The sequence below is a fragment of the Metarhizium acridum genome, assembly GCF_019434415.1.
Source record: "Metarhizium acridum strain ARSEF 324 chromosome Unknown scaffold_141, whole genome shotgun sequence".
NCBI lineage: Eukaryota > Fungi > Ascomycota > Sordariomycetes > Hypocreales > Clavicipitaceae > Metarhizium > Metarhizium acridum.
The window spans coordinates 260,484-285,524 of NW_027094020.1; the positions used below are offsets into that span (position 1 = coordinate 260,484).

Consider the following 25,041-nt stretch of genomic DNA (forward strand, 5'->3'; position numbering starts at 1 on the left):
GTTTGAAGATGTGAGGATTGTTCCACAGCAGGCCTTTGTTGCTGGTTGCAGGATGAAACATTTGATCTTGGCCATGCGCCGGCCCGGGGGGGCGGCCGCGAGAGTTCGTGGGGGTTTGAAGCATGGGAGTTTGGACGATTCGGAGCGCGGCCGGCGTAATAGCACCGAGGGGGGGCAGTACTATATTGCTTGTTGGTTCGCAATGTCAAGCGTGTGAGCTTGTCCGTGGTGGTGTGACGAAACTGAGGACGAGGCTGTCGTGGAGCACACGGCCTACGGTGATATCAATACTTGTCGACATGGTATATCAGGCTTCCATAGTCACGAGGCTCTCGGTATGATTGCGCGAGTCTGGTCATGTCGCCCATCGCCGTTCTCCTTTCCCCCTTCTGTCCGTACCTGAGACCCCGTAACAGCATCCCATCAGCACCAGACATGTCCCCCGGCGCAACCAGCCCAGCCCCCTCGTCTCGAAATGGGACCTCGAAAACCCTCATCCGGCACCTCACGATCCATCTGCGTAGCCTTGGCTGCAAACCAATGCAAAAGCCCACTTCCCTCCCCCCCGGGTCCTTCTCCACGCGGGTTCATGCCATGCACCGTGCCGCTTGCGCCCGTTGCATTAGCACGCACATGTATCCGTTCTGGCTGATCAAGCGCGCACGCGGGAATTAAGACGTCTCGAAACGAGGCTAGTCGACTTGCCGTTTCCGGCTTTGTTGCTGACTGCTGGTCTGAGCTTCCTCACGACTAGGGCCAGTAACAAAGGGAAGGCTGATGAGTTGCCTCCCCCATGGTGGATACGATGCTGACCCTAGGTACGGGTTCCTGGCGACCCTTGAGGAAGGGCTTCATATGCATGCACTTGGGGACTATGGAAACCAATCAAAGGCGTGAAACTGCGCGTTGACCACGTGGATTTCTCCTCTCTCTGGAAATCTGGATGTCTCGAGGAAGACAGGAAGAGGGGGAGGGGGATAGTGGATTAAGCGAGAGCGTTGAGGTTATATAAGTCCAAGTCTGCTTTGCTGCGAACACGATGGCGGTTTTTGGGATTCCGTGTCAAGAGTGCAGCTTTGTGCGTTTTCCCCTTCTGTGTAATTACCTTGAGCAAGTCTCGTTTTACAAACCCCCCCTCCAGGTCGCTTACAGTTGGCGCTGGCGCGGAGCAACATGGCGGCTTTTATTCTACTCGTACAGTTGCTGCTCTCCATGGCTGTGCTTGGAGACGCAGCCCATGCGAATGGGTTGTCCACAAGCGACCATTCTGTATCACATACAAGCCTGCTACCCTCAATATCTCCATTACCGGCTTCAGAAACAACACATGATGTTGTGCCACGCATAATACTACCGGAGGAGGTGAGATGACTTGGTTCGCTAATAGTCTTGGGCCCTGTTACCTGTTTACTAACCGCCCAATGTATACACAGATTGGAGATGCAGCCAGGTCTCTGACAACGCCTGCACTGCTGCCAAGACACACAAACATGCGCATTGCAGGTACCGCCGCAAACGCCCAGCTCAACCAGCAGAGTGAGAGGAAAGACCCCTATGGCGGGATTTGCTTGGTGGTCATCGCCGTTGGGGTGGGAGCGTCGGTGGTGGTCCTGATAGCCGCGTCGGTGGCACTCTTCTGCAGCAGACAAGGCCTCGGGTGCAAGCGTTGCACGGCAAATGTCTTGTCGGCCGTGGAGGAGCAGAAATGGCCCAAGTCCACCGTGGTGTACGAGGCGTATCCCCCTTGGCTGCTCAGCATACCCAAGCAGCCTGAGCAGCCGCAGGTCCCGGTGCTGCAACGGGAGCAGTCTTGGGCGTCGACGAGCACCATGGCGAACAACCAAAACGATGCCGTTTCCCCAATGGACCCCCAGACATGGGACGGCGTCCAGCACACTTGGTATGTTAGGTTCCGGTGCATTCTTCCATACTTGGTGGTCCTGGGTTACTAACATGCTTGACAGCCAGGTGTCGCCTACAACCACGTACATGTCTCCTGTGGGATATCCGACAATGCAGGGCCATCAAGGCGCTCCGCAGTGGCAGCCGCCTGCGGAATTGCCCACGACGCCAGATCCTGGAAATACACCCCTGCCGAGTTATCCTGCTACCATGGCAGATGCTCACTTGCCGCCGAGATTTTCGTGGACAGGAGAGGAGGAGGCGTCTTATCGGCCGTCATCGTGGATGAAGCGGTAGCGGGGGAGTTTTGATTGTCTTTTTTATTCTATTGCATCTAGTTTATTGCATTAGCGAGGCGTTGTGATTCATCTGACATGGTACCTTAATATGGGGAAAAGGGAGGGGGGCAGAATGTAATCATCATCACACAAGTTTCATCACATTGCATAGAAAAAGGACAAAAGTTCAGAAAATTGCAAGCCGTAAATTCCATGGACCGAGGGGTCTATCACGCCCGTGTTATAAAAACAGCACGCCAGCCCAATCCATGGGCCCAATTCCCCCTACGCCCGAGACATTGAAGAACCGTGGCACTCCCCGACCTCAACTTTTCCGAAATTCGTGCGACGTCGTAACCCTGCAGGCTTCTCCGAAGAAACCGCTTAGTCGAAGAGACCGAAGCCCATGTCCTCATCGGACTCTTCCTTCTCCTCCTCCTTCTCCTCGGCCTTCTCCTCGGCAGCAGCACCACCGGCGGCAGCGCCACCAGCAGCGGGGGCACCGCCAGCACCGCCAGAGGGAACGGAAGCAAGCTTCTCGGAACCGGCAGCAATGAGCTATGGACAGGGTTAATATTACATCGCCAAGCTGTGTGTCGGGGTATAGGAGAGGTTGGTTCATACCTCGGAGACGTCCTTGCCCTCAAGCTCGGAGAGGAGAGTCTTCAGGCGGTCATCGTCAGCCTCAATACCGACGGCAGAGAGGACGTTCTTGATGTCCTTGGCCGAAGGAGAGTTGTTGCCACCGAGGCCGAGGAGGAGGTAAGCGGCGAGGTGCTTCATTTTGAATGTGGTGACTGTTGTAGCAAAACTTGGTCAGACTTTGAGCTCGACTTTTCAATCCGCGGCAATGCGCCAGAATTGATAATGGATTCGTGCTACATTGGGACGGCTTGCGAGCGTCGCAGAATTGGACGAGTTGGACTCACAGGTTAAGTGTCAAGAAACACGAGAAATCAATCAATTTAACCGCAAGTTGGGCGGAGACTGAAGCCTTCGAGTTCAGTGAGGTTGTGGTTGGAGTTGAACAGGTAGAAAGGTTGGCGGAGCCGCACAAAAGTGGCATGCCAATTTTGCAAACCTGTGGGCGACAAAAACGTGATTTAGCGAGCAAATTGTTAGGGCGAAATTGGACTGATGTGGGGTCCCCGACAGCGGTACGTACTCCGTACTTTACTGGCCAAAGCCCATGCCTGCCATGTCTCTCTCTCACCAGCCACATATATCTTGCTTCGCACCCGCCACAGACCTTCCCATCACCTCATAAAAGTCAGGCATCACGTGCCCGATCTTGGTCCGAGGATTGTGGCGTATTTTATTCGCCGTTTTTTTGCCCCCCAAGCGCATTGTCATGGAAGTGTGCTGCTGCAGCTGTTTGCCAGCGCAACATTCTGTTTTTGTTTGCTTCGCCTTTTCTGTAGTGTGGCTTACTGAAGCTTACAGCCGGCGTCCTCCCCCTTTTTCGAATCTTTCTCTACTGCAGCAGTGCATCGCCGTTTGGAAACCTCAACGTTTGCCAACCCCCTCGCATTCGTTTGGTTTACTAAGAAACGTTGATTCACCAAACAGCTGGCTTAACAAGATTAGGCTTGTTGGCTCCCGCCACGTCTCCCATGCCTCGCGTTGCATAAATACCAACGCTTGCCTGCTGCGGGAGAGAAGGCGAGAGAGCAGAGGGATACATATTACCATCACATCCAGGTCTCTTACGAGAGAGGCCAGATTATAATCTACTAGCTCTCGTGTTCACCTGGGAGAGCTTCCGGTAAGGCAGCTACAATGCCGGTAGGCTCCACCCCCCCATCCAAGATATCCTCACCTTCTCATGGTACAGCTCGGCTGACATTTCAAAATCCAGATCGGAGACTTGTTAGCCCAAATCAGCGGCGGCAAGTCGACTGCTGCGTCCGGCCCAGGCCTCAAAAGGACCGACTCGATTCCGAGTAAACGCAAACCCGATGACGATCTGCGTGGAGATGGCCCAAAGGCATCACGTCTGGCGGCCTCGTCTGGTGGTGTTGGTCAGACATCAAGGTCATCTGGTGACAGGCCGAATCTTCAACAGCCGTATACTGGAAGTGCAAGGCCTGGCAACACACCTGCCAGCAAGGTGGCCAGCTCGGCACCCAAGTCCACGAAACCGGGTCTTCCAAGCCGCCCCGCGCCGTCACCTGCGCCGTCGCCTGCGGCCGCCGCACCCAAAGCACCGCCGAAGAAGGGATCATTTGCCGAGATTTTGGCCCGTGGACAACGGGCTCAAGCTACCATGGGTCAAGTCGGCAAGATTCAACACAAGAAGGTCGAGAAGGGCGCTATCAAGAAAGCTCGAGACGAACCACCCCCTGCGACGTCCTCCAAGGGACGAAACGTGGGTGGATACGTGGGAACATCGAAGCCCGGTCAGCGCAATGGCGTCAACGGCCACAAACAGCCACCAGGTCGTCCGATAGACAACCGTCCGGGCGCCGGTGCCCGTGTCCCCGCAGCTCGTGGCAAAGCAGCCGCCGCCGCTGCAGCAGCGGAAGAGGCAACCAAGAAGGTCAAGAAGGCAGCCCAAGCCACGACAGGTTACACAGGAACGGCGAGGCCGAAGCCAGGAAATCCAGTCGGGAAGAAGGATGTACCTCGCGGTGGAGCGTTGCTCAACGCCCCCCGACACAGCACATCCAAGAACTCACGGTATGAAGACGATTACGACGAGGAGCTAGACGATTTCATCGAGTACGACGATGAGGAGGACGAAGGGGGTCCTCGGTACGGTTACGACTCGGAAGGTTCCTCCGATATGGAAGCGGGCCTAGATGAACTCGACAAGGAAGAACGCCGCGCCGAGTTCATCGGCCGCAGGGAGGACCAAGAGGAAGAGCGTCTAGAGAAGAGTCTCAAGGCAGCCAAGGAAGATCGGAAACGTAAAGCCCTCGAGGCACTTCGCGCAAGGAGACGGTAGGTTCGCACGACGGAGCAATGTGATATTTCCACAGGATATCAAAGTTCTTTCTTTGTTTATTCACAACTAGCAAGTGTGAAGGTTGGAAGTTGGACAAGATGGCGTTTCAGACGGGCCTTTGCGACGTCTTTGGTGGCATGGTCATTAGCGACGGAGTTTTTTATGATTTCTCAGTTTGTTGTGCATCATTATGTTAAGCTAGCATTCATGAGGGTTGATATCAGAGCGGTTGGATTAAGACAGTAGAATGACAATATTTGACAAGTCATGACGCCTCTCTTCATGTGTCTACTTTCAAAGAACGAAAGTCCACCTTTGACAGCGAAATTTTCATCAACTGGCAGAAGAAGCTGGCGTTCAAAATGAGAGATAGGCAAGCGCTCAGGAATGTCCACTATGGGAATATATTAGGTACATGAGCTTGTGCATGTACATGGGTACATCCATAATGCAGTCTGAATTGGGGATTCACGCAAAACTACCGAGGAAATTCTACAGATATGACAGAAATATCATTAACACACTTTGGTTATCAAGTAATACATAATCTAAATCAAGGTAGATCGTCCGTCTTGGACTTATCCTCATTCGAACTACCGTACGGCTGTAAAAGCCAACCTTCATAATGCTTCACCCCTGAATCGCTGGCACTGTCAGCACTAGGGAAAATTGAAGGCTGAGGATTATTTTGACGTGGGGTGGTTTCTCTTTTGACGGGTGGAGGAGGCAGAGAGGCCGGAGCAGCAGGAAGTAGACTTGACCGAGACGTCGCAGGCACTGGCGCCACGTTGGTCTGGGTGTCGTCCTTTTCATTGTCCAGCCCTGTCCCCTTCTCCTTGGCCCCTCCTTTCTCGTCGGTTCCATTGGGTGTAGATGTCATTATTCCCTTTTGCCGCAGGTACTTGATGGATTGGAGAATGGCTAGGTCCTCCTGGTCCTTATCATTCAGAATCAAACGTTGCTGAATGGTCAAGCGGCCATTATTGGCCTCGCGCTCCTTGATCGCTGCCTCCCTAACCTCAGGATCGTGAACGAAGCGGCACTTGCCTTTCTTCCCACATGTACCGCCAGTGGAATAATACTTGCAATGACGGGTTACATCCGCCTTCTTGGCAGGAGGGGGTGGTGGTGCGGTCTGTACTCGAGAAGACATAACTTCTGGCTTCTCGTCATCCGAGTCATCAGATGAGTCCCTCATTTCATCTCCTTCGTCCCCTTGCTCTCGCTTTCGCTTGATGGTGAACTCAACCTTGCGAAGCTGCTTTCTCAGCTTGTCCGCCTGCTTTTCGAGTTCTGCTGTCTTGGCTTCGTCCTTTTGCGCCACCTCGGCAGCTCTCTTTGCCTCCACTCGTGCTTTTGTAGGATAATTCTTTCGTCGTTCAGCCAGGAACGCAGCAACGTCACTAATTCTGTTCGATTGTTAGTGCAAGGTTAGGTTTTTTATTTTTTTATATTTTTTTATTTTTTTAAAGAAAACACAAGGATGATTGGCTGACTTACTGAAGAGTTTCAGCACCAATCAAATCCGTGAGAATCTTCTCTTCACCCTCATCATCTTCGGATTCTGATTCTACCCCTGGAGTTAGGCCGAGAGTGTTCACCTTACGTTTCTTCTTCTTTCCAACCGAGGGGGTATCTGTCTTGGGCTTATTATTGTCACTGTTTTGTTGCTTGCCAGCACGGTTTTTATTGTGGTGATTGTTGTGATGACCACCACGGCCGCGGAAGCCATCTTTGTGCCCACCAATTCGATTTCTCCTTGAGGGGTGGGCGGAATGGCCGTCGTGACGTGATGAGGGTGGTGCAGGAGGCGGGCCGGGATATGGAAACGACGCTGGAGGAAAATGAGGAGCACGGAGATCATGAGGGTACGACTGGCCATATGGCGCTACAGCCGGTGGTACAGGTTCATGCCCGTAACCATGACGAACATGTTCCGCTACGTGCGGCTTTGGGCCTCCACGATCGCCATACCCTCCACGTCCACGACTATTAGAGTAGTGTGACGGTTGAGGAGGGCCCTGCGGACTCCAATGCGAAGGATTTTGAACTGGGTGGCCCTGATATGGCTGCCCATATGGTTGTGCGGAGCCATATGATGGCGGTTGTGCATGCTGGGCAGTTGTTGGATATGCTTGAGGGCCATAACCTGGGTGGTAGTTGGAAGCAGACAAGGGTGCAGGGGCATGGGGATGTGTGCCAAAAGGTGCATGAGCGGCATGTTCACCAGGCCATTGCGGCGGATGAGGCGGATAGCTGCCTACAGGAGCATGTGCGCCGCCGTAGGAGGCCTGATGATGTGGTGGATAGGGTTGACCCGAATATTCGAACGGAGCCTGAGAAGGTCCATGGTGGTCTCGAGAACGGGGATACTGGCCGCCGCGACCCCGAGAACCTTGGAATCCCCCACCTCCCCTATTTGGACCTTTGTGAGGATATGAAGCGCTCGGATGCGACGAGTAACCGGAACTTGACGGTGGAGGAGGAGGAGGAGGAGGCGGACCGTAGCCGTAACCAGACATGGCGACGGGATAGGTTGGAGTAGCTGCAGCTTGCGGCGCTACCGACAGAACACTTGTCTGTATATCAGTGTTGAACAGAGGGTTCAAGCAATTGCATCGCAAGGGTTCTGATACGAGATCAAGTGGGATATCTGTGTCGTTGATATTCGAACCACCTCTTGGAGCAATGAGCGCGTAGACGGTCAGATCTTGGAGCAAGAAACACGCAACCGCAAACCAAAAGACTCCAACAAAGACTCTGAGATGAAACTGAACTAGACAAAAAGGCAAGAATGCAAGTACAAACTGAGAAGTGGACTAGTTGGAAAGAGAGGGCGGAAGATAAAAGTAAAGAATAACCAGGTGGGCAAGATGTCGAGGCGGTCAGAGGATTGAGCGCCGCGAACAAGATGGAATAGACAAGAGGACGGACAAGTCAAGCCTCGTGCCTGAACTTTTGGAACTGTTTCGCTATTGGGGGCCCGCAAAGCCTGCGTAAGTGGGTCCCGAGTCAGTGTGCAATGCTCCGTACACAGACAGCAGGCGGTGAGGTTGGGGTCTGGGAGTTGTGCAGGGCAGAATACAGCCAGGATCTCTTAATTTTGAATGTCTGGCGTTCCCACGACCTGATTGGCTGGGCGCAAACGAGTTTCTGTACCACGACCAGACTTGTCGATATTTCACAGACTGGAAGGACTGCTGGTGGACAGAGGCATTCTCTGTTGCACATACTATAGCTGGAGATCCTCTTCCGTTCGCGGTCGGAGCCTGAAGCACGAGTCCGTGATAATGTTCATCCTGGTAAGCCAGTGTCCCTCTATGCGACACCCAACACCACTGCTAACCCGTCTTGTGAAGACCAAAATCTCAGATCTGGTGCAAATTGCGCCAGAGGACTTTTCAAAACACAGCATAGTCGCCATTGAAGATAACATTAATGCAAAATATGCCAACAAGGTACATCCTTGCTCACCACCATCCCACCTTGACTCAGGGTGCAAAAATGCCAACTCAGCTTTTGTAGGTCATTCAGAAGATTGGACTGTGTATATGTCTGTACGATGTCCTCTGGACCTCGGAGGGCTTGATAGGTCATGGGACGGGACTGGTCAATGTCAATGGTATGGAAAGGCTTGCCGCTCATCGCGTGTATTAAGGGTTAGCTGACGAGACCAAAACCAGTCGAGTTCCGCATGGTGGTGTTTCGTCCGTTCAAGGGCGAAGTCATGCTCGGCAGGATACGGAGCTCTACGCCTGCGGGCATTAACTTGAGGACGGATTTCTTTGACGACATTTTCATTCCCTTTGAGGAGCTGCCACAGGGTGCGGAGTAGTAAGTGTCTCTCGTGCGACGGCTGATGATTCGGGGGCTAGCGAGTGGCGTTGGATGGTTTCACTGACCGGCCGACAGTAATCATAGTGAGCAGCTTTGGATCTGGAACCTGGAAGATGATAGGCTGTTTTACGATAATCACGAAATGGTCCGTTTTCAAGTCATTGACGAGGAGTGGCATGACCAGACGCCGGCTGGACCAACGCAAGGCGAAGAAGCTCCAGCCAAGACGCCTTACAGGATCAAGGGCAGTATGGCCCGTGAAGGCCTTGGTGCGTGTCTGTGGTGGGATGGCGCATAACAGGTTCACGGAAGGCACTAGGAAGCACACCCGCCGGTACGGAATCTTCTACATTAAGTTTTGTCCATCTAGCATGGATCTACGACTTGATACCCTGAAGCAGACGCTCTTCGACGTCGTCCAATACAGAGTAGTGCTCAATGACGGCCAGATTCTCGGCCTCAGTCTTGAACTGCTTATCGGGGTCCTGTCCGGGACCGCCCATAGGGTTCATTGGCATTTGCTGCGCCGCCATTTGCTGCGCCATTTGACTAGCGGCTGGGAGATATTAGCACAAACATGCCACAGCAAATCGAAGAATGAGTACACTCACCATTGTCGCTTCCAAGGAGAAATACGTAAACAAACTGGAGGCCAAAGATGCAGAGAAAGTACCAGCTGATACTCGACATCCACCGGGGGTCCATATCCTTGGTCTGCACGCCAGCTTGCAACATGCTCTTGAACTTGATGGTAATAGGGAAAGGCAATTTCACTAGGCCGAGTCAGCCCCTTTCCTTCAAACATTATTTTCCCATTAGCAGTAAGACATACTGATGACGTAGCCACTGAAAAAGGCGTTGATCCAACTCATAATAAGCGTATTCGGAATAATCATGGCCATGTTGTTCTTCATCATGCCCATCATGCCGTCCATGGCGCCAGGGTCCGTGAGCGGATTAGCCGGCGGCTGACCCTTGCGATCCGGCTCCTTGAGGTATGCACCGGACTCGTAACCGGCGCACAGAGTCTCCCGGCGTTGCTCGAAGGCCTTTTGCGAGAGGACGTGATAGTTTGACCGGAGGGTGACGCCGTGGGCCAAGGCGCGCTGCTCCCGCATGCCCTTGGCATCGAGCTTCTTGGGCGCGGTGGCCATGAGGACGGAGGCGTAGTGACGGAGGACTCCGGTGAGAACCATGACGACGGTGATGGGGATCAGGATCCAGTAGCTGCGACGCCGTTAATATCTATCGGGACGTTGGATACTGGCGACGGGAGGTGTTTAGCATACAATAACTGGGGATCCCGGTGTAGGGTCTGCACGGGGAGTTGCGCCATCGTCGGTATATTCGAGCCGACGACTCGCAGGAGAATGAATGAGGAGAAATTGAGCGATCCTAAGCGCTCGTCGACTGTCGATAGGACGGAGGCGGATGTGGTCAGAGGTTGGGAGCAGTTGAACGGATCGTCGAGCCAATTACGCACAGAAGAGCATCAGCTTCCCTTCCGTGGAGCTTCGGATTCTGCCGCCACCGCCTTCCTGATACGGTCCCACACCACCCGCTTGCTGACGCTCCAGCTAAGGCCAGCTCTCCCTTCCAGCCCCACGGCCGACTTAGACACAACGGACCAGTTGGCATCTGGAGGACACCTCGCCGTACGTTCATTTTATTCAACAATTCGAATTACCCATCCTCACCGCGAGCAGTTCGCCGACTCAACCGCCATCATGGCCACAGAAAAAATCAGTCTCTACAATCTTTCAGGTAAATCCCACCATCAATGGCGCCATCCCTAGGTCATTCACGAGAGCTAACCCATGTCAGACCTCAAAAATACGTCCGATGACGCTCTCCCCAACTACCTCAATTCCCTCAAATTTAAACAATCCCACTTCCTAACCGATGTACGGCTGGCCCTGGGCTACGGTGCATTCGCCATCGCAGCCGCCTGTTTCGGGTGGGATTACAAGTTCGGCTTTGACAACACAAAGTACTACACTGCTGCGGCTGTTGCCATATACGCCCTGCTGAATGGGTTCCTTACATTTTGGATGTCGACTGTGGAGAAGGGTACTGTGTATCAAGGAACGGCACCTTCGGGGGAGCGGGTAAGTTGTCCCCAACGTTGCCTTCATTCCTTCAATGGATATATATACTAACAAGTGTAGATTACAATCCGCACAAACACAAAGAAAAACGACCCGACGTACTACGTAACTGTCATCTCGGAAGAAAAAACCGGCCAACCGAAAACCCTCGAAATTTCAAAGTCCTTCGCGTCATGGTTCGACGAGACTGGTCGCTTCGTCCCCAAGCCCTTCCAGGAATTCCTGGCTACTTCCGTCCCGGCTATTGGCAAGCAGGACCCTAAGAAGATCATGTCCGCTTCACAGGACGTTTATGGTTCTAATACGGAGGTGTTGGATGCCATGTTGGCGGGCACTGGTGCTACTGGTAATGCCACGGGTGCGAATGCGACTGAGTCGAAGGGTAAGCGGAGAAAGGCTTAGTTTAGGATGCTGGGTGGATGACTGAGCTGCGACATGGGATGAGGGAACGAGTTGGCATGGCGTTGAGCTTACAAAATGAATCAAATACCAGGTGCTAGCACTATCCTGGATGTATAGAAGCAGTTAATTCTCTTGAGAATAACTCGTTATGAGTAACTCTGATAGTAAGCCGTCGTGTGAACTATTCGATGAATCTATAAAGCCTCACATTTACCCCGTGGTATCACTATCCAAAATCCTCCAATCACCACCATATGCTGGAATCTATTTCACATTTGCCCACGCACCCCGCGCCAACCGCGCCGTACTCCTCAATTCACGCACCTTATGACCACAAGCAGTTGATAAATCTCGTTGAACCTGTGGCTCATAGGCCAACAAATGGCGAGGCTCAAACATTCGCGGCAACCCCCCTACAATCTCTAATGCTATCTTGCCACAGCCAGCCTGTTCTTCTAAACTAGGAACTACGGCTCCGTATTCAGCGGGCAACCAATCCGGTCGACCTGGTGTTTGCTGTCTGTCTGCGAAAGTACTGGCACAGATCTTGATGAGGCTGCGAATGTGGTCTTGGGCCTGTTCGGAAGCTTCTACAAGGATATCCTTGATAACTTGCAAGGCAGCCATGCCGTCGGATCCGATGCCGAGATTCTGTGCGATGGCGATGGCGATTCGTAGAATCTTGTCTGCGTCCTGTTCGTAGATTGAAAAGTTCAAGTGTTTGACCATCAGTAGCACGGATATACTGAAGTTGGTCCTGATGATGGGATCGGTAATGCTAGAGTCTTTGCCTAGGGCGACTTCTAGCATGGGTTTGATGAGCTCAACGTAGATCTTCTGGAGCCAGAGGAGTCGGACAACGGCAAAGTTTTCTTTTGTTAGAAATCTCTGGGGGGCGACGATGATTTCCAATCCTCGTCCAAGCTGATAGCCGGACTGAACATCGTTCGGGGCGGTACGTAATAATTGAATCAAAGGTTGAATTTTGCTGCCACTGTATCGTCTGAAGAGTCCTCCTACCAAGGAAAATATGGAAAAGCAAGCTTCCATATTTGTTGCCAGTGAGTCGTTTGCATTGTCTGCTCTGGTCTTCTGCAAAGCATCTCGCAAGCTGGTTGTCACATTCGCCATGACCGAGTCAAGTGTCTCAATATTGTGTTTATTCGCCAATATCGCAAGGATGGATCTCCTCACAGGTCGCAATGCGACTCCACCGACAGAGCCACCAGTAGCTGTCCCTTCAGTTAGGATTTGTTGTGCCACGCCAGATTCGTACTGTTCGCCATGTTAGCTTCATTGAGGTCTGCTCAACGGTAGCGCACTTACAAGTTGGGCTATTCTAGAAGGCCTCACAGACTCCAATATTCCGAGGGACAGGATACCCAAATACCCAGAGGTCAACCAAGTCCATGATGATGGCGCTGATACATCTACCTCTTCTCCGCGGAAGAGGTTCAGTGCATATTTCTCTACCTCGAGGGAAGCCTGCTGAGACTCATTGAGTTCGTGGACAATGAAACCAGCCAGTTCAGATAGTAGAGAAAGATATCGGAGTTCCTGGTGTGGTTCTGAGCCATTGAAGTCGCTGCTTTTCGCAAGTTGACCCCCAGTTTCGGTTGACTGCGTTGCCCGACGATATAGTGAGCCCACTATATGAAGACCAATCAATAAAGCGTCGCTACGAGTTTCAGCAACAGAGTTCAAGGTTGACTGAACTGTTGGTAAGGCAAGCTCGCCAGAGGCGCTCGTTGAAGAAAGTTGAGGATACTTGACGATAATTCGGTCCAAAGATAGAGTCCCCTCCTCCACTGCACCGGGCTTTACATCCTTTTCTAAGCAGGCCTCATTGAAATATCTCACAGTTGAGTGGATTCCAGCAACCAAAGAACACCATATTCTTGGGCTAGTTGTCTGGTCAATAGCCGCCGACAACTCCAGTTCAATAGTCCTCATGACTTGGACAAACTGTCCAAGTGACAGTTCTAAGTTTGCTGACAAAGATGAGCAGCCAATATATGCCAGGAGCGGGCCCAGGGACTGGATAGTGTCTAAGGAGTCATGCGTAAGATTGACCATCGATTGTCGAAGGATAGATGAGGCTTTAGCAACTATCGACGGGAAGCCTCCAGGATATGCCTGGATTATCCTCTGAAGAGCCTTGACGGATTCATTGACCAGCTCATCGGCGCCAATTCTCCTTGACCTTTCGTCCCATTGTTTTGTGGAAATGTTAAACAGTGTCTCGCAGCTTTCAGCACATGTTGATACGGGTAGCAGCAACGGCAGGTCTGAAGTCTTGTGCCCTGCATCGGAAGCCAAGGGGTTGATTACCCTCTGCCCAATGAGAGCGCCAACACCTTGCGCTGCCTCTGTGGACAGTTTGAAGTCCTCATCAGATGCGCCGGGCTTTGCGAACAGTCCCAAAGGCCCTTTGTAGACATCAGCATATAGAGTCTTGAAAACTCCGTCCACCGCTGCGAAGTCATTTTTATCATGTTCTGACATTTCCACGTCTGTGAGGAGTAGGCGTGTTTCGAGAATGATGCGCAAAATTTTCAGAAGATCCTGGCTGTGTGTCGGTGATTTTGGGTGACGAAGGTTCTCCTTGATGTGCGTAACTGCCGGCGCTACCATGAGAACAAAGGCGCTTGGGTTGGCGCTGAGCACACTAACGAGCAATCGACCAGCGGCGGTAGTATACATTGGTGTTGCCAAATCAACTACACAGTCTCTTGTAACCGTCAATGTGTAGTCGCGCAGGTCGTCGCCGGCCAGTCTCGTCGTAAGAGCCTTCAGTACTTCGAGCGTTGCCCAAATCGTGTCTTCGATTTCTCCGTTTCTGACCTCATATTTCAAACTGGTCCATATTCTGTTGGTATATGGCGTGATTGATTCCGTTGGGTCTTTATACTCTTCCAGGCAAGCCCTTATTGTCCGCAAAACATCAACCTGTGACACTTGTAAGCTTAACAGTACCGAGCCTGGTCAGGCTCAACATACCTTCACGTTGACTGTCACACCATCTCCTTGGTCTAATTTACCAATGAGAAAAGGTAGAGAGAGCGAAGCAAGACGATGAGTTGATGAGAAGCATTTGCGCAGCTGCAACTTCAGTTCCTCAGGCGTCACACCACTCTGCGCAGTGCGAGGTAAGGTGATGGGAAAGTACGCCTTGAATGTTCCATAAATCTCCTCCAACATTTCTTCGGATGGCGAATACTCGGAAAGAAATAGTCGAAGTATATCAAACCAAACCATTAAGCAATCAGGATCCCTCTCAGTTTGGCAGAGGTGAAGAAGATCCTTCATAAATACGGTATCATTGCCGTCCCGCTGCTGAAGGTCCTTGGCGACCTCTGGATTGCTGACTACGGACCTGAGCAGCTCGTAGACGGCAAGGCGAGTTTTCGATACTTGTCGAGGAAAATCTTCTTTAAGAGTGCACACCTTTTGGATAATGTCCCTGCCACTATTTGGGTGAAATGACTTCATGGCAATAATTCGCGAAAGTGCAGTCGCCGACGGTAGGATACCAGCCTTATGATCGACATCAAACATGGCTCCGAAGAATGTGACGAGGAGATTGACTGCACGTTGTAAGATATCGGGCAGTACATAGACCAGCGGCTATGGGAACTTACCCTGGCTGGGCTTGAGGGCCTCCGGCTTCAGATAGTACAATGTCCGGGACAAGAACTCCAATGCTGCTGGGAATTAGTCAGAATGAACAATATTTCAGTAAAATTAGATGCAGAACCTCTTGATCTTGCGGTCCAGTCTGGTGTGTCGTCGGTATCCCGCATCACATCATCATCATTGCTGCCAGGCATCCATGGTTGAACAGACTCAACCCATCGTGCTACAGGGTTGGAATTTGGAGAGGCGGTTTCAATCTCTGTCCAGAAATTAGACATTGAAACTTGAACATGCATAAGTGCTGAGCCGAGTATACGAACCCTTGGCAGCTTTCTGGGCAAAGCGGACTGATTTCGCCTTGTTGTCCTCCAGAACAAAGTCTAGAGCGAGCTGGCGAAAATCAGCCATGCCTTGAGGTGCGTGACGCACGACCCGCTTCCCTGGTGATAACAATCTGCCTGTATTTCGAAAGATGCCTGACTATTTGAGTTATGCGACGGAGTTGTCTGCCAACATGTGCTTGCGTTCTCCTTGGTATATTGAGTCGCAAAGTGAGAGGGGCAGCAAGAGACGATTGGCGACGCAAACAACCAGAGCCAACTGGACGACCTCGCGGTCCACAGTGCAGCAAGGCGTTGAAAACCACTTGATTATTGTCAGCGGAAGCGTGAGCTGCAACCGGTAGCCCAATAGTCGTCCAAATATTAGAAATGGATTTTGAAGGTTTGATGGCCCGCAGCAATTCGCCCGAGGTCGGGATGCAATTGATGGTGGGGTCAACCAGACTTTTGTGAATGAGACGAATCCACTGGCCCCACCAACGGTTCTCGAGCTGCTGCGGGTCTGGCTTGCCATGATCGCATCGAGATGCCAACCAATTTCGAGTCGCTTGGCTTGCATCTTTCCTGCAACGACACGGCCGACTTGCGCATCAACGCCGTAGGTCTGATGCATACTTACAAATAATGGCTTCCGTAAGGATACCAGCTCTCCGTCATTTGGCGACCTATCCCTTGCGGTCTGCCGCGCGCCTGCAAACCCAGCGTCGATGGGCCCAGGTCCATGATGTCAGATTTCTAGTCACAAAGAAACCACCGCAAGCCGTGCTTGACAAGTACCGCGAGAAGCTTAACCAAAAGGCCAAGGAGGAGGGACATGGCAGCATTGACGACTTGAAATCTGCATATGCCGATAAAATCGATGCCGAGCGCAAGAAGGACGCCATTGAATATCCGATTCCCACAATCCCCCAAGCTCCGGAGACTCCTGTTTCGCAGCCGAACCGAGGGCCACTTCCGTCCCAACAGGCCGCCAAGGCAGCATCTGCACCAGCAAATGCAAATGGCAAAGCTGCTATACAATCATTAGACGAGATTGTGGACGTTGAGAAAATCCGCGAGCTCCCGGAAAAGGAGCTGACTGCAGTTTGGAGACTTCGGCACGCCAATTCACCCCAGAAACTCTGCGCAGTCATTCCCACAGCTTCATACAAAGCCATGGAGGAAATGGCACGCAAGTCGCCCCAGTTCGTTCTACCGGTGCCTCACGAGAGCCAGGGGGCCGAGATTCACTTCTTGCAGTGGACCTTCGATGCCGCGTCCAACACCAGCACCGTGCTCTTTACTCAGCTGGCAGAGTTCAAAACCCGCGGCGAGTTCGCCCAGCCTCACACAACGGTGACGCACCACCTCGACTTGGCTGATGATAAGGGGCTCGTGTTGATGCAAGGACAGACCATGGAAGATCGGGGTGTGCAACCTGAACACGCCAAATGGCTCGTCATGTGCCTCCAGCGATTCTACGGGGCCTGGGAAAGCACCGAAGCCGAGCTCGATGGCTCAAGAAAAGAGAGAGCCGATGAACGAAAGAAGTTGGTGGAGTGGTTTGGGAGCGGTGACTCTAGGTTTAGCGTTGAAAAGCTGCTTGAAGAGGCCGAGAGAATTGGATAGATAAGCTACCCGATTGTATTACTTGTACACTAGATAGACTAAGCTGCATTATCTCTTTGTAAATCTGTAGCTAGCCCTCTTGGACATCCGGCATGATGGAATGGGCTACATATTAGCAAAGTAGGAACTATAGGGTACAGAGCGATTTGCTCTGGATATTTTAGACAAGACCGAAGTTGACGATAGCACACGCTATTAACCCTGGAGTGATTGTTTCGGACGACGGACTTTCGATCCTCCTAATGTATATGGAAATTCGGTGAATGCGCTTTCGCCTCGAGGTCACGCATGCGTACAACTGCGCCAAGGATGAAGCAAGAAAATGATGCTGAGCTGGCATCAGATATGATTTGATGATTATTACAGCATGTAGCTTAAGAAGTCTATATCTTAAGTTTTTTCTTCTTTTCTTTTTAAGGAGCCTATATATATGTGTGCATATCTGAAATGAAAAGGCAGTGTTGGCTCTCGTCGCCAGTCTCAGTCATCTTATGGAGATTGCCGCTATTAGGTTTTCAGAAATAAGAGCGGAATTGGCCAACTAAACCGTGTTCCAGTGCTTCGAACTCCAATTCTAGTTCGAACCCAACAGCTTCATTATACCAGGACCAGCTGGATGAGAAAGATCTGCCATGGCGTAGAGATGGAGCTCCGCAATTCACTTTGTACCTTTCTCATCCATTTTGGTGCAAGACTTCTAAGCTTAGAAAATAAACCTTGGTCAGGCAAACGAGACATCCTAGCTGTCTGCCAGCTGTCAGAGGAAAATTTACCCGTGACTGTTGCGCTAAACTCCCTTGACATTCACTCCCGTCCCAGTGATGACTGGTATGTTTGCATCCAACAGAGAACTTTCCGCTTTTACTTCAATCCCGGTATTCTGAGTCCATCCAAACATCCACCAATCTCTGTTAACAAGGCCGAAATGGTCCAGACGTGTTACGAATCGTGAGTTTTGCTCCCCTTGACCTAAATAGTAGCTGCGATTCTCACCAAACCCGCAGAGTCACGTCCTCTGCCCCAATCACCTTTATAGTCGGATCCGATGAACGCCGCTTCACGCACCACAGCGGCGCAATCCGCCAGTGGTTTCCGAATCTGGTTGTCTGGCCGGACCCGGAAACCTCCTTCGAGCGATGTGGCGAGACCCTGCTTGGATACCGCCCCGAAGAAGAAGTGTATGCGTGGCAGTACATCGACGCAGCCACCTTTAGCCGCTTCGCCGAGTTCCTCTAGTCTGGCGACTACAAGACACCAGGTGCCACGGTTGTGCTGACCAGGAGACCGACAAAGGGAATCCAGAGATACAGAAACTGGTTCTCCATGGCGGCGTACTCCCGCTTCCGCCATGATCGAGTCGACTCTAGCATGGCGTGCCTCGACCGCGACGCCCTGTGGACCTTGTTCAAAGTAGGGTGTAAAAGGTCCACGGGTACCCGTGTGGGTTGCTTACCCGTGGGCTTTAGGTAGGTATAGGTAGGAAAAAAAGACTTAAATGGATTTATAGGGGAAAATAAGGTACTTATAATTATTTATTAAGAATATTAGGTGTTTTTAAGTACTTAAATAAAACTTATATAACTTACTTTCTTTATATTAAATTATAATAATTATTATTATTAATTAAGTATTAAAGTATTATATTTTACTTTATATAATACTTATATAAGTATAACTTAAAACCTTTATTATTATTAATTAATATCTTATAAGAGTCTATTAAGTTATATTTTATCTTCTTATTTAAATATATTAATTCTTATATTATTTACGTTAAGTATATTATTATTTAATATAAGAATATTTAACTTACTTATTACTTTAATCTTTTAAAATAAATGTAATTAATTTAAGAGTATATTTAAGTATATTTATTAAGTTTTACTTTATCTTTTTATTTTAAGATATTAATCTTTATATTATTTATATTAAGCGTATTATTATTTAATTTAAAAATACTTAAATTACTTGTTATCTTTAAGGTAAATATAATTACTTTAAGAGTATATTTATTAAGTTATATAATAATTAATTATAATAATTATTTTATTATATTTCTTTTTATTATAATAACTCTCTTTTAATTAATTAAATATTTCTCTTAACTTATATACATAATATAATAAATATTAAATACTTTATATATTATCTCTTTTATATATAAGTATTTTAAGCTAATATTAAATTAATTAAATAAGGTCTTTTTAACGTAAAACTTATTAAAGTTAAACTTAAACTTAATAATTAATCTTTAATTTAATCTTTTAAGCGTATAATAATAATTAATATATTAAGTGTATTAAAAGAAGTATTATTTTTATTTTATACTTTAAGTGTAACGGTGGCTTAGGTTCTAAGGCATAGTAGGTCTGTTTCTTAGGAAGTAAGTTAGGTTAAATGCTATAGAGTAGCTTTTAAGTAATATTATAATAAGGCTATTAAGAGTATAACTCTTAATAGTAAAACTATTACTTAGATTAATTAATAGAGAACTAGACTACCTAACTATAGGAATACCTTCTTCTTAAGTACTCGTTTATCTCTTTATTATAGTCCTAGATTATTTAGATCGCCTAATAATTCTAATAATCCTATCTCATTAGATTATTTATATGATTTAATAAGCTATTACGTAACTTAATATTCTTATTAGTTAGCGGCTATACTTACCCTTTTTAGTGCGGCCTAGCTTCCCGCGTCTCGTATAGTAACGTTTATAATATAATACCCCTCCTTTATTAGTCTTATCCTTAAGGCTATTAAAGTAGGCTAACTAGGGGTTTTTAGGTAATTTTCCCTTCTTTATTCTCCTTATATATTATTATATTAACTAATTGTATCTTAAGACCTCTCGTCTAATCCCGTAAACTTTCTCGTAAAATAGACGAGTAAAACGCCCTTCTTAAGTTAATAATTAGAAACCTAGTTAATATACCTGCTTATTCCTTTTACCGAGATTAAGGCCTCTAGAATTATAAGGCGTTTAACGTGGACTTATCCCGTTATTATAAGTGCATTCGTTTAAATAGGTCTTATTATAACATAAATTCTCTTACCTTATAATAGTTACGTTATATTAGTACCTAATACTAGAAAGCTAAGTCTAAACTAAAAGCTACTAAGAAAGAACTTAAAAAGGCGAGCGCTAAGGTGCGTTACTTACGAAAATAAAAGAAATTATAGCTTAAGAAAATAATACGTGTGGTTACGCGTAGCATTAATAACGTTAAAGAGTTAGAACGTGTAAAACGTAAAGAAGCGAAATAGCTTTAAAAGACTATAGGGGTCCTTTTTACTCCTTTTAAGGATCTAAATTCTACTTTAGTTTATCCCTTAAATACTAAGTTTAATATTAAGTTATTAGGCGGTGCTTAAGAGATTAATTAGAATGCGTTTCTTAGTAATAAAACTATTTAAGTAACGTTAAGTAATTCGTGAGATTTTTAGCTGGTTCTTAGGTGTTTTTAAAGTTTAAATATCCCTTTTATTTAATGAGATAATAATAATTCTTTATATCTTCTCGTGCTTTAAGTATTCGTTTAACTTTATATTTATTAGTATCTTTTATTATAATATTTATAGCGATTATAGATTTATCTAATGCTTTCTCTAATAGTAATATATGAAATATAAGATAGATTCTTATTCTATTTAGTAATAATAGTCTATAGTTAATATTTAAGATTTTCCGTTTAATAAGAAATAGTTTAATCTTCTTTTAGTTAAGCTTATTATTAGGTCGCTTAGTTTTAATGTTTTTACGGATAAGGTATACTTTATATCCCTTCTTTAGAATTAGCGCTAGTAATCTCTTTCTATTCGCGTAGTGTTTTATTTGGTTTTATAAAAATATTTATTCCTATTATAAGTGTTTTTATATTTCTATTATAGTTACTATATACGCTATAGCTACTAGCGCGTTTACATTCTATATTATATGTGTCTTAATAATAGGGTTAAATCCGTAATTTACCCTAAATAATAATATCTTTATATTATTAATCTTAGAGCTATTATAAGCCTATTATGCTAGTAGTAGCTATTTTACCTAATTATTCTATTAGTAGTTAATATAGCTTCGCAGATATTATTCGAGTATTTAGTTTAAGATTTCTATTTATCTATTTAATTATAGGTAAAATACTATTAATAAGCTTTATTTAATCTTTATAGTTTTTATAAGGCATTTCTAAAAGTTTAAGGTGAATAATTTATTGCGATTTAATATAAGCTTTATTAGTAATTCGTGCTATACAATAATTATTTTAAAGAATATATACGTTAAGTCCTTAGTATTACTTAATTCCTTATATAGAATGTAATAGGCGTATTTTATAAGTTTATTTATAATAACTAGAATACTATTATAAGCTACTCCTATTATAGGTTCTTTTAACTTTAATAGTTTAATAATAAAGTCTATTATAATAGTTTATTATACTCTTTTAGGTGGTAATATTAGTTGTAATTCTTCGTATAGTGCGTATCGCGTTAATTTTACTTTATTACACGTGTCGTATTTCTTAATAACTTCTTATACTATTTTTCTGCTTTCTAGAAAGTTATACGATTTTCTTAGCCTACTAATCGTTTTCCTTATATCTTAATATTCGTGTAATAGGTACTTATATATTTCCTTAATAAGCTATTCTTAAAGTATACTAGGAATATACTACTATTTATTGTATAAGAAGGTCTTATCTTCCTTAAATAAATGCGTTTTTATTTCTTAATTATCCAGGTAATTATTATTCTTAATGCATAATATAATCCGTTATATTTATGTTTCATTTAGCTTAACTTACTATATTATATTAATTTCTTAGGTGCCTAATATAAGGTTTTTATTTTTAGTAGCGTATAGTAGAGGTGTATTACTTACTTACTCATTTGATTTTAAGTTCTCTCTTTAGCTAAGCGCGTTTACTCTTCCGTTTTTAGATCCTTTACGGTATATAATCTTAAAGTTATAATTCGTAAGGGTTTTATACTATTTAATCTATTATTTATTTAAATTCTTTATAATTAAAAACGATGTAAGATTCTTATAGTTAATATAGACCTTAATTTAATACTTTACTTTTATAAGATAGTGTCTTTATTCTTTAAAGCACTTAATAATAGCTATAAGTTCTTTATCGTGGATCCTATAATTAAGTTTAAGTTTATAAAGTTTCTTTAAGAAAAATGTAACTAGGTGTAATCTTCCTTAATTATCTTATTATTTAAGCTATTCGCTTAATATAAAGTTTAAGGCGTTCGTTTTAAGCTTATAAGGTTTATCTTAATTAAGTGCTTTTAACATAGGTTCTAACGTAATTAAATCTTTTATTTTCTAGAATACCATAGCTTTTAGTTCGTTCTATTAAAAGCTAACTTCTTTCTTTATTAGGTTTATAAGAGGTCGTAAAATGTCTTTATATTCGCTTAAGAACTTATAGTAAAAGTTTACGAATACTATAAATTCTTTAACTTCTTTTAGATTCTTTAATATAGGCTATTTCTTAATAGTTTTAATCTTATTTAAGCTTATTTATATTTCTTTATATATAAGCACGTACCCTAAAAAGTATATAGTATTCTAGTAGAACTAGTATTTTAAGGCTTTAACTAAGAGTTTATTATCCTATAGAGTTTATAGTACCTTATATACATATCGTTTATATTTCTTAAGGGTATTTAAATAGATAAGGATATTATTAAGGTATATAACTATAAATACTTCTAGTTATTTTCGTAAGATCGTATTAATTATTCTTTAAAAGGTTATTAGTGCGTTAATAAGCTTAAAAGGCATTACTAGATATTCGTAGTGTTCTTTACTAGTTTAAAATGCTATTATCCACTTATAGCTTTCTTTTATTCGTATAAGGTTATAGGCTTCTTTTAGGTTAAGTGTGGTAAACTATTTAGCTTTTTTAACCTTATCTCTAATTTCCGTTATAAGCAGTAATAGGTATTAATTCTTAATTATAATCTTATTTAAGTGTTAGTAATTAATATATAATTATAGTTTCCCGTTCTTCTTTAATACTTATAAAATTAGGTATTCTATTAGGGACTTTAATAGTTTTATATATCCCTTTTATAATATATCCTTTAAATACTCCTTAAGCGCCTTATCTTACTTAGGGTTCTAAGAATAAATCTTATTAAACGTTAATTTAATACTAAGCTAGAGTTTAATCTTATAGTTCTAGCGTAAATACTCTAATAGTCCTATTTCTAGCTCTCCGCTAAATAGCTTACTATACTTTAAGTATTTCTTAGGAATCTTTATTATCTTAGCTTTTAGCTCTCTAGCAATCACATATATTCCTAGAGGCCTATTATAGTTTAAATAAGATACTCTTCGTAGGCTACTCTTTGCTTTATAATCGTATTCTAGTAAATCCTATTAAAGTTAGCCGGTTCTTTAATTAACTCGTAGATTACTCGCTTATAATTAGGGTATCCCTAATATAACATTATATTTTAAGATTACTATAATATCTAGTGTAACTTAATGTTTCGTGCCTTATATATTAACTAAAAGCTACGTAACTTTTATATTAACTACTTCTTAGCTATACTTTACCGTAGTTTCTTTTATAGTTATAAGTTAGTAGAGCTTATCTTTAGGTGTTTAAGGTAATTATAATCTATTAACGAGATTTAGCAAGATAAAATTTCCTTATACTTTGCTATTAATTATTACTTAAATTCTTTATTCTATTATAGTTATATTAATTATAAGGTGTATTATACTGCTAATATTTATAGTATATAAAGACCTGTTAAATCTCCGTTAAGAAATTAGTTTTAATTATAATAATAGCTATTATTTCCTAATTTATTAATCCTATCCTTATATTATTCTCTAGCGCGTTATTCTAAGCGCTATTATTAGCGGTTATCTTTTAACGTATTATTAGAGCTTTCTTAGTAATCGCTTAATCTATTATTTATATTAATTAAACTTAAGCTAAGCGAGTTACTTATAGTTATATAATTCCCTTTCTCCTTATATTATAGGGTTATAGCTTAGGTAGTGTGTGCGTTATTTTTAGTATAGTATAACTTTTCATTTAATATCTTTAAATTAGTTTATTATAATTTTAGTTGTATTATAAGGGTTATTCTTCTTCCCTTTCGTTCTTATAGAAACTATTTATTACCTTACTTACTATTAAGGTACGTGTAGTAATTATTATTATAATAGAAGGTTTAATTAAGGAGTTTATATTTAATTTTAGGTTCGTTTTTCTTAATTAAATAATTCTCTTTCTCTTAGATTCGTTCTAGTAAAGGTTTACTTTTTAGTAAGGGTGTCTAGTATTCCTAAAAGTTGTTAGGTACTAGTTAGGTTTTAAATTCCTAATCTTTATTTAAATTAATATTATTTATTAACGTAGGGCTTCCTTTATTACTTACTATACTAAGATTTCGCGTAAGTAAGTCTTTTTAGTTTACGGTATAAAGCTTTCTGCCTTTAGGAATTAGCTTTTATAGCTTCTTTAGAGCTTTATATTTATTTGTAAAGTGTCTAGTCTTACTATAATTATAATAAGTCTTCCCCCTTTTCTTATTTATAGCGTTAAGTTCTATAGGTTTAACGTAGTACTCGTATACTATTAATATTTAGTGTAGCTTACTACTATTAGGTTTATTAAACCTAGTATATAATCCGAATTTCCTGTGACTTTTTTCGTAATATTACTTATATAAACGATTATTTGCCTTAATAACCATTTTAATAAAGTTATTAAATAACTTAAAATAATCTTCTTAATAAATATTATCCTTTACTTCTTCTTTAAGTTCTTAATAGAAAACTTTTATTTTAGGTTTAGTATTTTAATTAAGTTTTACTATAATACGTTTAAACTTCTTAGCGTAGTAAGCTATAGATTCGGTTTGCTTAAGTTAAGTAAGTTATCGTGTAGCTTCTTTATACTTATTAGGGTTTTTAAATGTAATAAGAAGTTATTCTTTAAAGGTTT

General features: G+C 44.5%; 10 protein-coding genes across 11 annotated transcripts; 5 read left to right on the forward strand and 5 right to left on the reverse strand.

The window, feature by feature from the left end:
• Nucleotides 1–1,173: 1,173 nt before the first annotated feature.
• On the forward strand, nt 1,174–2,199 carry J3458_008736 (uncharacterized protein; the record flags this gene model as incomplete). The annotated part of the gene is made up of 3 exons (XM_007817477.2): nt 1,174–1,362; nt 1,434–1,900; nt 1,965–2,199. The coding sequence occupies 3 exons, from the start codon at nt 1,174–1,176 to the stop codon at nt 2,197–2,199; spliced, it is 891 nt and encodes a 296-aa protein (XP_007815668.2).
• A 162-nt stretch (nt 2,200–2,361) lies between these two features.
• Nucleotides 2,362–3,242, reverse strand: RPP2B_1 (ribosomal protein P2). The gene is made up of 3 exons (XM_007817476.2): nt 3,110–3,242; nt 2,805–2,977; nt 2,362–2,738 (listed from the first exon to the last, which is right to left on the reverse strand). Exons 2-3 carry the CDS (start codon nt 2,961–2,963, stop codon nt 2,565–2,567), a joined length of 333 nt encoding a protein of 110 aa, XP_007815667.1. The 5' UTR covers nt 2,964–2,977; nt 3,110–3,242; the 3' UTR covers nt 2,362–2,564.
• A 235-nt stretch (nt 3,243–3,477) lies between these two features.
• J3458_008738 (uncharacterized protein) lies at nt 3,478–5,647 on the forward strand. The gene is made up of 2 exons (XM_007817475.2): nt 3,478–3,965; nt 4,039–5,647. The coding sequence occupies exons 1-2, from the start codon at nt 3,960–3,962 to the stop codon at nt 5,125–5,127; spliced, it is 1,095 nt and encodes a 364-aa protein (XP_007815666.2). The 5' UTR covers nt 3,478–3,959; the 3' UTR covers nt 5,128–5,647.
• J3458_008739 (uncharacterized protein) lies at nt 5,400–8,045 on the reverse strand. The gene is made up of 2 exons (XM_007817474.2): nt 6,628–8,045; nt 5,400–6,536 (listed from the first exon to the last, which is right to left on the reverse strand). Exons 1-2 carry the CDS (start codon nt 7,647–7,649, stop codon nt 5,681–5,683), a joined length of 1,878 nt encoding a protein of 625 aa, XP_007815665.2. The 5' UTR covers nt 7,650–8,045; the 3' UTR covers nt 5,400–5,680.
• A 222-nt stretch (nt 8,046–8,267) lies between these two features.
• Nucleotides 8,268–9,616, forward strand: rpc25_1 (DNA-directed RNA polymerase III complex subunit Rpc25). Its single transcript, XM_007817473.2, has 5 exons — nt 8,268–8,429; nt 8,487–8,585; nt 8,653–8,749; nt 8,811–8,961; nt 9,040–9,616. The coding sequence occupies exons 1-5, from the start codon at nt 8,418–8,420 to the stop codon at nt 9,260–9,262; spliced, it is 582 nt and encodes a 193-aa protein (XP_007815664.2). The 5' UTR covers nt 8,268–8,417; the 3' UTR covers nt 9,263–9,616.
• On the reverse strand, nt 9,342–10,160 carry J3458_008741 (uncharacterized protein; the record flags this gene model as incomplete). Its single annotated transcript, XM_007817472.1, has 3 exons — nt 9,342–9,520; nt 9,576–9,737; nt 9,797–10,160. 3 exons carry the CDS (start codon nt 10,158–10,160, stop codon nt 9,342–9,344), a joined length of 705 nt encoding a protein of 234 aa, XP_007815663.1.
• Nucleotides 10,161–10,334: 174 nt separating this feature from the next.
• On the forward strand, nt 10,335–11,656 carry J3458_008742 (uncharacterized protein; the record flags this gene model as incomplete). Its single annotated transcript, XM_007817471.2, has 3 exons — nt 10,335–10,728; nt 10,789–11,072; nt 11,133–11,656. The coding sequence occupies 3 exons, from the start codon at nt 10,335–10,337 to the stop codon at nt 11,472–11,474; spliced, it is 1,020 nt and encodes a 339-aa protein (XP_007815662.2). The 3' UTR covers nt 11,475–11,656.
• Nucleotides 11,599–15,825, reverse strand: J3458_008743 (uncharacterized protein). 2 transcript variants are annotated; one of them, XM_066119367.1, is made up of 6 exons: nt 15,431–15,825; nt 15,232–15,369; nt 15,116–15,178; nt 14,475–15,061; nt 12,801–14,423; nt 11,634–12,749 (listed from the first exon to the last, which is right to left on the reverse strand). In XM_066119367.1, the coding sequence occupies exons 1-6, from the start codon at nt 15,516–15,518 to the stop codon at nt 11,739–11,741; spliced, it is 3,510 nt and encodes a 1,169-aa protein (XP_065975159.1). In that variant the 5' UTR covers nt 15,519–15,825; the 3' UTR covers nt 11,634–11,738. The 2 variants fall into 2 exon arrangements, with proteins under 2 accessions (XP_065975160.1, XP_065975159.1); XM_066119368.1 differs by having other exon boundaries at nt 11,599–12,749; nt 15,116–15,369.
• Nucleotides 15,826–16,022: 197 nt separating this feature from the next.
• J3458_008744 (uncharacterized protein) lies at nt 16,023–17,277 on the forward strand. Its single transcript, XM_007817469.2, has one exon. The coding sequence runs from the start codon at nt 16,076–16,078 to the stop codon at nt 17,057–17,059; it is 984 nt and encodes a 327-aa protein (XP_007815660.1). The 5' UTR covers nt 16,023–16,075; the 3' UTR covers nt 17,060–17,277.
• A 751-nt stretch (nt 17,278–18,028) lies between these two features.
• On the reverse strand, nt 18,029–18,409 carry J3458_008745 (uncharacterized protein; the record flags this gene model as incomplete). The annotated part of the gene is made up of 1 exon (XM_066119369.1): nt 18,029–18,409. One exon carries the CDS (start codon nt 18,407–18,409, stop codon nt 18,029–18,031), a length of 381 nt encoding a protein of 126 aa, XP_065975161.1.
• Between the last annotated feature and the right edge of the window lie 6,632 nt (nt 18,410–25,041).